The 13127-nt window shown below is 40.5% G+C and overlaps 1 protein-coding gene across 2 annotated transcripts in view; it reads right to left on the bottom strand.

The window, feature by feature from the left end:
* LOC113406412 (C2 domain-containing protein 2-like) overlaps positions 1-12570 on the bottom strand; it is a 33354-nt gene extending 20784 nt beyond the window's left edge. The window contains exons 1-5 of one of the 2 annotated variants that reach the window (XM_026651168.1): positions 12489-12570; positions 8294-8419; positions 7846-7966; positions 4669-4777; positions 945-1006 (exon numbers count right to left, since the gene is read on the bottom strand). In XM_026651168.1, coding sequence (XP_026506953.1) covers positions 945-1006; positions 4669-4777; positions 7846-7966; positions 8294-8413 — 412 coding nt within the window. In that variant the 5' untranslated portion in view covers positions 8414-8419; positions 12489-12570. Of the gene's footprint in view, positions 1-944; positions 1007-4668; positions 4778-7845; positions 7967-8293; positions 8420-12480 lie in introns of both variants that reach the window. The other variant, XM_026651167.1, reaches the window with a different exon arrangement.
* Between the last annotated feature and the right edge of the window lie 557 nt (positions 12571-13127).

Below are 13127 nucleotides of genomic sequence, written 5' to 3'. Positions count from 1 at the left end.
GTGCTTGGAAACAGCCAGTTTTGGGCAGAAGGGAAGTCAGGATTAGTCGGGATTTCTTTCTATTCATCCACTCAGAAGAGGTGGATGTATTTTTCCCTTCTCTGGCACAAGAAGTTTTATTTGAAGTTTTATAAACACAAGACTATTCAGAGTTGGTAAGCAGTTCCAGACACAAGTGGCACAAGAGTTTGTTTCTGGGCTATGGTAAGCAGTCAAACTTTTGCACTCTGTGTAGAAGTCCAGGACTGTTCTGCTGACCTGCCAAACAGTAAGTGGGTCTCATAAGCCCATTCAGGAACATAAAACATGAGACGTCTAAGGCAAGAGAATATTAGAGGGTGGAACCATAAAAAACACCAGCCAAGCTCAAGACAGCACTCAGACTCAAGTCTTGTTTGTACATTCAGTCCTGCCTTAGGGCTTTGTTAAAGAATAAAGCAAAACCCAGGAATACAGAAAAGCATTTGCACAATGCCATCCCTTGTGTCAATGTTTGGGGACAGAAGGAAACAGTGAAAAACCCATACCCACTTCGCAGCAGGAGGTCATCTAAAACTGCCACTGGAGTTAGCCTTTGATCTATAATTTAAGTAGCTAAGCCCTAAAGCAGAACTGGGTTTACAAACATAAATTTAATTCTGAAATTCTTCCTGGGTTGGCTTTTTTTTTTTTTTTTTAAATGGTCCAAGCCAGCAAAACTCCCGGCTCCTCTTTCAAGGGTCTCTTGCCCCAGCGACTATCAGCCTTCTTTGTTCCTGGAGTTATTGAGGCGTACCTTATCTGGCTACCAGGGTTAGTCAGCAGAACAGGTCTACATTAACTGCCAACTTCTGACAGTTTCTTACATGATCTTATTCAACTGTGTAAACAAAAGAGGATTTATTTCAAGAGCTCAGTAATGCCCATGAGGGGACCATGCAAAAGAATTCAGTTGCAGTACTTACTATCCAATTTCCCATCTTCCAAGATCTGCAGTTGTAACTCTTTTGATTTGGCATTTAATTCACTGTGGAATAAATAAAATGATGTCAAGCCTTCAAGGAATTTTCATTCCTACTCCAGTTATTGTACGGAGAATGTTTCTCCCATCTTCATTTTAAATCACTCTTTACAGAAGGCTTTATATTATGTCTCACACCTTGCATATTGCACCATACAGTGCAGTGTTATTGTCCAGCCAGTGGAAAGTGTTAGACAGCATTTACAGCACTCTGCCTTTCAAATACTGTCGAGAAAACATGTGACCCACTTCTTGAATTCAATTAACTAGAGAGAAGGGAATGCTGGGGTGGAGCCTAACCTTGGGTCTATCTAGCTTCCTCACTAAATTTAGGATTGCCAAAACATTTCCATTATAAGAGGGCCTTTTTTCAGTTGGTTATAAACTTTGCCTTTCAGGATGAAGTTTTCCATGTCTGTGCTCTACCCGAAGACTGAGAAACAATTCCTTCTGCGTACAGCTGAGACAACAACAGCTCCCAAATTCATAAGTCAAGAAGATGGAATAGATCCAGTGGTCTATTAAAAGTGGAGTAGCATCCTGCCAATGTAAGATTATTTTAATAAGGGAGGTAAATATTACATTTAAATAAATTGTTTTCTGGCATAGATATCTGACCACTGACTGAAACTTCCTGATTTAGAAATCATTGGTGCTTCCCTCTGGTATTTTCTCTAGGGTCCATATTATTTTGGCACAAAGTTAGAATGAAGGGACACTGTAAGAGGATGAGAGTAAAGAACATGACATGACCAGCATGAATCATTAGACACAACTGCTTTTGGTACAACCTGTGGTGCTTTATGCAATAGACAAAAAAAGACAAAAACAAAAACATCACACCCAAATCTATCAACTGGGCTGTTAAAGTATATGGATATTGTGAAATTTCCTCTAAACTTTATTCTGTTCCTTCTGCAATTATTATAAGAGTTCAGTGGAGAACTTTAATATTGGAAACATGTTTCAATATTGGAAACATGCTTCTATTCAGGTGGGAACTTTCTCAGTACTGAGCCACACTTCCAAGGAAGACACAGGGTGCCAGCAGGAAGGGGAGTAGTGTTGGCAATTCAGTAGGTGGCACTCTTCCCATTGAGCCAATGCACCTCGTTGGGGGTGGTTTTATTTTGTCGGCGGGAGAGCTCTCTCCTGCCAACGAAGAGCAGCTACACTGCATACCTTACAGTGGCACTGCTGTAGCGACACAACTGTGCTGCTGTAAGGTGTGCAGTGCAGACATAGACCAAATCCTGACTACTTATCATCATTAAAGAACTCATAGGACTTTGCAAACTTATCTACCTTAGGCAAATGTAGAGCACCCATCACTATGGAAAGCATACCATAACTATGGTGTAATGACCAAGTTCCAGTTAAAACAGTCATCCTGCTCACCTGAACTCCCCACTAACAGATAGCTGAAGCCATCTGCAAATACAGTATATGAAGTTCATAAAGCACTTTGAGATATTTCAAGATGAAAGATGCTATCCAACTGGTTTATTTCTATTACTAATGCAAATGAGTTGCATCGTGCTCATTCCAGCAACGTGGTGGCAAAGAATCACATTGTCATGGCAGAGTGTCTGGTCCGTGGCCTTGCAAGGCCACTGTCTTTGATGAGAGAGACATTTTTCCAGTGATGAGACCAAGCACAGAAAAGAACATAAGTCACTAGACTTTAGGTGTCTTACGATGGCAGCTTCAAGGCTAATTATTTTTCACTAAACATAACAGCAAGATAACATACAGCAGCATGCACTGGACACAACTCCCATTTAAGTGCATGATAAAAACAAGATTTTCAGGGTTGCATTAAGAAATATTTACCAAGCTTCTCTTCCTGGCTAGGTCAAATTCAGAACGTTTATCATACATTCAAATCGGGGGAGCTGCATTCTCCACATCCTAAACTATCTCACTCGACAGTTCCTTCACAACCCGTCCACTGCTGCTGCTTCGCAATGCTCTTACCTGTGCTATGCATGCACCTACACATGCAGCGCCGGGAACAATGAGGAGGGAGAAAGCTTCCCTTCTGCAGAGCTGTGCACTGCAGTGCCCCCCACCCCCACCCCCCCTAGGACTGAAGAACAGATAGCCAGTTCACTCCACCCCTCAAGCAGGTGGTAAAGCAGCTGCCAATCCCAGCAGTAGCACTGACCTAATCCTCTCCTAGATCAGGTCTTCATGAAATTTGCCTCTCTGCCCTTTTAGGAGGGCAAAAGGGACAATGGATGCTGTACAGTGACTCCGGGGTGAGGGGGACACAGGGTGACACAGCAAGTGGCACTTTTCTTTTAAGCGAGTAGAAAGGAGGGAAGGTTCCTAAAATGGATTGGGGTAGGAAAGCTATTGATAGGCTGTAAGGGAGAGGGAGATTCCAATGGGAGCCAACACCTTTTGCTTTAATGCTCTAGGAGAAGAGAAGCACCTACAGCACAGTACACACAGCAGCACCTCTTTTCCTCACTTATTATGACAACCTGCTTCTGCTCCCTCCCTTCCTTTTAGCCAGTAAAGTAAAAAGCCTCTGGCCCTATCAGTGGCTTTCTCCTAAACAACACTGAAGCTGATAGTGATCACCTAAGCAGCTGCTGTGTCATTCAGAGTACCATCAGATAGCAGCTTTATCCAAACTGTCTGTAATCTCTTTTTCCATTCCCACTCCACAGCATACGGCTCTGTGACCTGCACTTACAATAGAACTATACCAAACGCCCTTTTACAGACTAAGCCTTGGTCTGCACTACATAGTTAGGTTGACATAAGGCAGCTTATGTCAGTGTCTACATTACAATCTTGCTCCCGCGGATGCATGTGCCCTACTACACAGATATAAGTCCGACACTTTGGAGGTGGAATTATGTCGGCGTAGTTAGGGCGACACAGTGTCTGTGTAGACACTGCGTTCCTTATATCGGCTGTCTTGCCATTTTAACGGCTCAGCTGGAACTGTGAATTGACAAGAAAGCCAGCTCCCCAGTGGTGCTGCCAGGTCTCCGCTCCAAGCTGGGCTGTCATCCAGGCTCTCGGCTTGGGCTGCTGCCCAGGCTCCCCACTGGGAGCACGGCAACCAACTGGACTAAGGCATGGATCTCCTTTCCAGAGGTGAGAAGCCCCAGGTGGCTTCCCCTCACTCCCAGGTGGGAGCAGGGAGCAGTTGGGCTCCCGGTAGGGAGCTGTGTGGAGCTGAGAGCCTCGGCTCTCAGAACGCCCACACTACCCCTCTTCAGTCGGCAGAAACGCTCCTAGTGAGGACGCACACCACTGACAGGAGGAGGATAGTGTGGATATCAGTCATCACAGTAATTACTGCGATGGCTGTAAGCTGACCGAACATAGGTTGACTTAAGATTGTGGTGTAGGAATGCCCTCAGGTACTTGCCATCATCCCTCTCTATTAGAAACCACACATCTGTACTTCCCAATCCCAGGCCCAACAATCCTCAATTAAAAATAAAAATGACTGAAATCCATGTTAACACTTGCTATAACTCAGTACCAGAAAATTGCTTTAAAAACCAGTTATGCCCTGCCAGTGTCAAATCATCTGAGATAAAACTAATAAGATACGTTAAAAACACAGTTCCTCTTCCAACGTCTTATATAAATTGAGACTGTAGAAACATTTAATAGAAAATGTTATGTTGGTGGTTACTTACAAGATGAACTCCTCTTTCCAAGAGAGGTTAGTGCCATTTTTGGCTACAGAGCTGGAAAATTTCTGTAGAGGATCATTCAACTGAGTTACACACACTGGATTTATGCTGCCTGTATTGGGAAAGGAAAGGAACAAATATCCAACTGTTGACCTCAAGTCATCAATAAGCCTATTTCTCTTGAGCAAGTACGAGACACCTTTTTGTCTAGACCACTGGAAAACAAAAAAAGCCCCCCCCACACCCTAGCGTTATTCCTTCTTCCTACCCCTTATTGTTTGTATTACATTAGTGCCCAGTCAAGATTGGGGCATCCTTGCCCAACGTGTTGTATAAACATACTAAAAGAAACAATCCCGGCCCCAAAGACCTTACACTTTAATTTAAAGACCACGAGCTATGAGTGTCGGTGTAACAAAATCACGAGAGCTAGAGAGAGGAGGAGGGTAATAACTTCTCTTAGTAACTACATTTCCGATTGTTATGTGAACAGTTACATGGTTTCAAGTCACTTAAAACAAAAATTAGATAAATATTTGAAATCCTTACTGATGGTCTAACTGTTTCTTGAGGAACTACTATTTCTTGTGTTAACAGATATTGACCACCACATTGTTAATGAACAATGGATTTACAGATTGCTATTTTTAAAGAGATCATGCCACTCAAGAGCATTGCTCTACTAATACAGAAATGTCTACTAACAAGTTGAAGGTAAAAGTGAATAATTTTACTGTTATTCCAAGTAGGAACAGTTGGTATTATTTATAGCTTCTAAAAAAACACACACAAAAAAAGGAGTAAATTTTACAATGTCAAAAGTCACTATTTTTCATCTTTGGGGCTCTGACAACAGGCAAGAACATACACAAATTCAGTGAGGTTTGTGCACAGAAATAGACAAAGATATATTGAATCTATATTATATATATTTATCTATCTAGATAGATAGATATAGATAGATATAAATAAAATTTGCTATATTAGATCAATCTCAGATGTGTTACCTGAACCCCATACACATAAGACAACCTATACAAAAAACATATGTAGAGCCTACTAGCAAAGTAATTGTAAACAATGGTTATTTACCAGTTAGAACTCACTATACAAACTCATACAGGCATATTAATGTAGTAAAACCCTGTTATGGACAGGTTAAAAATTCATGTTTTAGCCTATCTAGAAACATAGGCAAAGAAACAAACTATGCAGGTTAATCAATCATGCTACAGAGGGCTCCAACAACATGGTCAGACTCAGCTTAATCCTGCCTACAAATGGCAAAAACAAACTATGTTTTAAAAATGTTTTAATGTGATCCAATAACAGTCACTTTCGGAAAAAAAAAATTCCTTAGCCTGGCAGTGCTAAGGATTCACCCCATTCTCAGTAGGGAGCCAAACCCAAGCACAGGGTTTAATGACTGTTGAATTCTTGCCTATTTACACTACAAAAGCCACAGAGACCAAGACTACACCCAACCTGAAGCACTTCAAAAAGGGGCATCTGTTTGTTAAGTAACTAGCGATTCTGGATGCTCAGATTGAGGCATGTTAAAAGATTTTCAGAAAGTTCCGATCACCCATATTCGGGGGTGGGGGAGAATCTACATTGAAAAAGCACCCTTTTGAAAGGTTCAAGTTGGGCACACACAAAATTGAGGCAGCCAAAGGGCACTGATCAGAATTCAGACACTTCTGAAAAGCTTAGTTGGTGCTCTAGCCCTGGAGCAATGAAGCAGGCAGGCTTGATCATGAAGAAGCTTAGACACTTGAAAGACAGGTTGAAAGCCTACGCCCCAAACATAAGCAGCACAACTTGTTTTAGTGGGCAGTGACCTCCTGCTTGGCTTCATGCTCCATGTGCCCCAAGCCAATGACTGTTTTTTGGGGGAAAAAGTATGTCTTTCTTCAATAAAGTATCCCTGCCTGAATAAACATCTCATGAAGGGTTCTAGTGTTAACAAATTACTCAGAGCACAGCTAAACCAGTGTCATACCAAGTAATATTCAACCAAACAGAAAAGACCGTGAGTTGGATTATAACACCTATATTGAGTCATCAGTTGTTAAGCAGAGCTTCCAAATGATTTAAGTGGAAAGTTGTATTAAAAAGTGACACTACAATAAGGGTATTTCAAGGTGTTTTACTTCCTTTTGTTTCCTCTCCTCTCCCGCAAATGTGACTTTTCAGACCATACAATGCCCAGAGATTTTCTTGGAAATCTCTGGGCATAACAACAATTCATATTGGGCCATATTCAACCCCTTCCCACCAACAGACCTGCAGGGGAGAGGCCCTGACTGAGGAAAGAGAACTAAGGAGGTTTCCTTTAGAGTTCTCTCCACGCCCCTAACAGAATGATTACCCCCACCCTACATACACACAGAATTGAACACAACCAGTGCACTGAATTCTATGTCCTCCTCTTCCCACACCCACCCTTGAGGACTGTACAGATCTTGCCAAAGGACAGAACCATCTTGATAAATATCCTATGCCTTCACATTGGCAACAGGGCCCTCTGCTCCTCGGCAGTGCAACTCCATTATAGCCACCTTATCAATTACTTCATCTTCTGCTGCCTCAGAATTCCCCGCCCCCCCTTAATTGCAGGAGTGCTTCATGGTACTGAGCAGTGCTACAAACCAGTTTATTGACTATGGTTTGCTGGGGGCGTAGAAGGAGAGAGTCATGATGTGCACAGTGCATAACCCCTCTTGGTTTGAAATAACCCAAAATTGGTGACCTGGGCATGCTGCAAAGGAATCTGCTCCATAGGGTTTTGGGGGAGGGCTAAGGGTCTGCTTCCAATAACAATGGCAGGATGGAAAGGAGCTTGGCAGGATTCCTTTTTGGAATCATTAATTAGTGCTTCTGGGGTTTTATTTTGTTACAATATTATGTGCCAGGACACTTAGCTTTGTGCATGAGTCTTTTAATTATTCAAATTAAAATAAATCAGTTACTCTGCCCCACCTACAGGTTCTTGGAAGTGGAGAGGATGGAGAGGAAAAAGGCCCACCAGTGCCGCAGAGGCAACAGATCAGAATGAGGATTTATCTGATCCATTCATTATATTTTGTTGTGTCTGAAAGTATGACCACTACAGGTCAAAGAGTCACCCTCCTTACAGCTTTGAAGCAGAATATCTGTCTGCAGTAGATTTTGTTTTACCTGCAGCACTGTGATCAGTCAGTGTGGCTACAATGTTCTTCACTAGCAGTTTTAGTTCATGAATCCTTGGAGGTTTCGGAGGGCTGGTGCCCTGGGGGAGAGTTCCTATGTTTTGTACATTCTGTGAAAAGGAAACAAGACACAAGGGATCAGCTATATAAAATACTCAATACCTTGTATACTCACACAGATCAACATGGTAAAAGTCATTTGATATTAAAAATTACAGGGCAGCATTAGCAACAAAGTAGTCACCTAGGAATTTTAATGTCAAATCCTCCTGTACCAGAGGTTAAGTGGTTTAAAGTGTTTCTCTATGATTTCTGATCAAACAGCACAGTGTTAAACTTGCAGTTCATTCACAGAATTATGAGTGTCCTCTGACCAGACATATTAATATTAACAGAAAACAGGTTGCAAAAATTATTTAAATGTATACAAGACTTACCTGTACCTCCTTTATTATATCTGTAGGTTTTGTACTCAAAATTACAGATGGTGAAACTAAACTAATTAGATTCTGGAAAACATCTCTGAATGGCTCAAATATTGCACATGTCTCAGCCATCTGGCCCTAGTAGGAGAGAAAAAAGAATCATGCTTCTAATTAATCAGGAGAATAAACATTAATGCAGAAATTCACTGGACAGCTGACTAAGCAGTCTATCACTATATCATAAAGCAAATGTTGTAAGAATGAGAGCAGGTCTAGTGCCAATAGCCAGACATACTGAAATGTCAGACAAATAGTCACTGATCTTAGCTATTAAAAATAAAAAACCCACATTCACAATATATGCATTATAATCACAAGCAGCTCTGAAAGAGAAATGGAAAGGGTAAAGTCATTACTCACCTCAAAAAGAACCTCAGTCATGATTTCATACATATTTGTTATGCTGTTAAAGCTCTTTTACCACCTGGGCAAAACCAGGATAGCAATACAGTATACACAGACAGCAGGTCAGATTATCAAACTAGTACCACTGACTTGTATGGAACTATGCTGACTTCCATTAGCTGAAATTTGGCAACTTCCATTCAGCACACAATGATCATTTTGGTACTTCTTTAGCCCAAACCTCAGTCATGCCTAAAATAGTTCTGTCTGAATGTTCAGGCAGCTCCAGTCAGGAAACTTAAGCTATCATTCCCATCCGCTTGTCATCCAAGAAATGCTTTCCAGATATTGATGGTTCATTGCAGCACTCATTTATGCTCGGTCCTTTATACTGCAGGCATCAAAATGCATTGCAAAATTTTGCTTATACATGGTAGCTTTGAGGTTACTTATAAAGCACACCGATGCAGTAATTGTTTGCTTGCCAGTGATCTGATATAGGAGGTTTACTTTTAGCTACAATCAATCAGTGGCAGCATGCTATTCTATGCTTCAGTTTTCTTCAATATTTGGAATTGAGGGGATATTTAATTAAATTATTGCACATAGACAGCAATTAGGAAATTCAAGAGCACTGGAAGTGGTCCAGGAAGAATCTAGAAGAGGTTCAATTTCTAATGTACAGAGATGTAAATCAGGCTATACATGGAGACACTGCATAGACCTACATGACAGAGAATACCTATAGATGAAAATATATAGAGGAGTGTCTCAAACTGATATCTCATTTAGAAAGATTATACTGTTACAGACCATAACTTTTAAAGGAATGGAGCCAATTTACTGAGTCTTATATGAAACATTCATGTCTCCTGATTCTTACAGTAAGATGGAAAGAGTATCCTGATGTGTGCTGTGGTCAGGTGGGAACACACAGCCATTTTGTACGCAATCGGAGGACTCACATTCTCTGGCAAAAAGTTAGAGACCAAAAAATGGATATTAACTAGGCCCTGTTGCAGAAGCTAAGCTATTTAGCTGCATTCCTGGCAGAAATATCCCAACAACTCACTAGCGCAACTCAAGATGATCACAATAAAGGGGATGAAAGACCTAATCCTGGCAGATGATGAGTGTCCTGCAACAGTCTGACTGAGTTCCATCAACTCTCAACAACTTTGATGAGAGCCAAGAACGCGCAACACATCCCAGGACTGACCACTTCATTTTGCAAACCTACACGGTGCTTTAGAACTAGCACAAGTTAATGAAATATTCCTGCACTGGTGCAAGTGACAACCAAATCTTCACCATAGGCCTAATAAATTTAAAGTCAGAGTTCCTTCTTGACCATTAACTTGTTGAGGGGTAGTATTAGGTGTGTTTGAACAATCCCAATCTGCAATGTATATACATCTTGTTTCACTACCCGCTTTATGATGTCACACTCTGAAGATGTGTAGATATTGTTCATATAAAGTACCCTCCACCCTTCAACCTTATTTTTCTCATGTTGTACTGCTGCTTCTCTCTCTTGTAACCTACTTAAGGGGCCTATTTCTATAAGTTGCATGTTGTTGTGCTCCAATATTTTAAAAAAATACCCCAAAAGACTGCTACAATTAAACTTCCAGTGTCCACTTTGGCAGTGTCACCGTATCAATTTGGTAAGTGTATGGATAACAAACCTTTGTTACACCTGCTTGGAAACCCCTCCCCCCCCAAAAGTTTAAAAAACAAAACGAAAACAAAACAAAAAAAACCACAACCAACCAACCCCTCTTGTTGGGTGTTTCCCCTCCACTTTCAATGAAAATTTAGTTTAATGGAAACTGTTCTCGAAAATTTGAAAAATTCCAACGAGTTCTAATTTTGCTATGAACTAAGTTATGCTAATTGTTATAATTAGCCTGATACTCATTGACATTTTCTGATGCTTTCATGTCCATGTGTGAAGCAGTTCACTTAAAACAAAAAACCTCCACTCACCCAAGTTTAGTTCCAAATGTAAAGGCTTGGAAAGACGGATACCCAATATCATGGGCATTTGGGGTTGTGGGGGAATTAGGTTCATATAAACGTTTTTTCAAAAAGATTATATTCCACTTCCTTGTTGGCTTCAAGTAGAATATAATGTTTGAAAAAACTTGAACTCCATTATCTGTGCCCCATCCTCAACTGTAAACGTTTACATTCAACCCTCTTTCTGGAATCCAACACAGGAAACATTAAAACTGCATCTGAATAAGTTACCTCAAGAACCCTTAACACGTCATTTTTAGAATATGTTAGAACTGTCGTTCCTAACGGTAAAATATTGTTTTTGTGACTGGGTAGTGCAGTTTCTATGCAAGGCCATATATATCATCTGCAATACTAAAAGTCAGCCAAGTACAGAGCGCCAAGTGTGATTCAGAGTCATCCAGCTTTTGTCAGTGTAAACTAGAATCTTCTTATTTCATCCAGTTTAACTGGTGTGTATGAAGCACTGTGAAGATAAGTTCTTTAAGTGATGATCATTATTATTTTTGCATGTAAAAGTATTTACTTTAAAAAAAATAAGGAACAGAGGGAAAATGTCATTTAAATGAAGGAGCCGAAACAATTTCCAAACTGTAGTTCATTCATAAATGTCAATATTTTGGGGGTTTTCGACTCTAGACCTATAAGATGCATACTCAGTTCCCATTAACATTAAGGAGAGAATGAAGCCTTTAGTTACTTAGCTTTTACAGGTTCTTTTTAAGAGCATGTACAACACCCAATGCAATATAACTACACTTGTAAATCCACAGTCAAGCACTTTTCAAAAAGCAGAGTTTTTAAATACAACGGGCCACACTGTTTCAGAGACATTATGACCTGTCAATAAGTACTTAGTGACTGTTTAATACATGGATATTAGATATTATTCCCAGTGACTAAGGTCATTTAGGTTGCCACACATGCAAAATAAATCTGAGTTTTTGTTTTTTTTTTAGTGTTCTGAAGAGTGTTTTGTCATACATCGTTTTTTAATACATTTAGTTGTATATCCATGATAATAAAATTAAATATCCCCCTGCCTCCCTCCCCCAGTCATCATTCAGTCAATACAATTCCTCAGAAGAAGCTCCAACATTCACTGAAGTCAACTTTTTAAGAAGGGAAAAAACACCACACAAGTTACAGTGCAAGACACTAAAAAGTAGGTGTATAGTTAAAAAAAAAAAAAAAAAAAAGCACAAGGGAACCATTTCCCATTGTTAAGATACAATTTCTCTAATCTGATAAATAAAAAGTGGAGTGAGGAGAGGAAGGTCCCAAATAATGAGAAAATTAATTTGTAACTTGAAAGATAAACACATGCAAACCAGAAAGCACAAATCAAGTACTTAGCACTATGGAAAGCCTTAAGATTCTTAGTCCCTCCCCCGCCGCCACCAAACTAGTCATTTGTCAAGTGGACTCTGAAATAAGGTTGTCCTCTTCTAGTACTAATGCAAGCGATCCATACAGTGACTTAAAAAAATATTTTGATTGGGACACTTATTACAGATGTCCAAAAATGCTTTGAGAAATAATTTTATTTAAGAAGCAAGATTTTTCATGCTTTTAGATTTGGATGAAACCAATGACCCAACAAAAGATTTCTCTGTCAAAACTGGTCAACTCTATCTCAACTTAGGTTTAACACTTTAGTATCCATGTAGGGTGCTACTGTGCTTAAGAGGGGACTCAAAATGTGTCCTTTAGTTTTGTTTTAGAGGACTGGTTAAGACAGACAGACAAACAAACAAAAATAAAAAACTTACTGACTGACCTCCTGCACTGCTGTTGGCTGGATTTTAATATTAGTTTCAGGGGCATTAAGGAAGGACCACACAACTTCAATGTCTTCTCCTTTTTCTTTCAGATAGAGTTCCAGCTGTTGAAATGACAGAGGTTAGTTTTGGTCATCTGCAGACTTGTAAATATCTTTTAAGAGAAGCATTGGACAAAGCTCATCACTGCTGTAAACACGTGCAGTATCACTGAAGTCAGAGTGATACCAGCATTTAATTTAATAAATCTCGAATGATAGTGGCCTAAGAAGAACATAGAATACACTAAAAGGTGAAATAATTTCTTATGAATATAGCCTAGGGCAGGGGTTCTCAACCTTTTTTTTTCTGAGCCTCTCCCCCGCCCAACATACTATAAAAATTCCATGGCCCAGTTGTGCCACAACAACTGGTTTTCTACATATAAAAGACAGGGCCGGCATTAAGAGGTACCAAGCATGGGAATTGCCTGGGGCACCATGACACAGATGCCTCCGCGAAACTACGTTGCTCAGGCTTCGGCTGCAGCCCCACGTGGTAGGGCTTTGGCTTTCTGCCCTGGGCCCCAGCAAGTCTAACGCTGGCCCTGAAAACTGCTTGCGGCCCCCCAAGGGGGCCCAGAACCCTGGTTGAGAACA

Source organism: Terrapene carolina, unplaced genomic scaffold (assembly GCF_002925995.2).
Source record: "Terrapene carolina triunguis isolate 2854851 unplaced genomic scaffold, T_m_triunguis-2.0 Scaffold30, whole genome shotgun sequence".
Lineage (NCBI taxonomy): Eukaryota > Metazoa > Chordata > Testudines > Emydidae > Terrapene > Terrapene triunguis.
The sequence above is the reverse complement of the archived record's forward strand: the minus strand, read 5'-3'. Positions and strand labels throughout refer to the sequence as shown.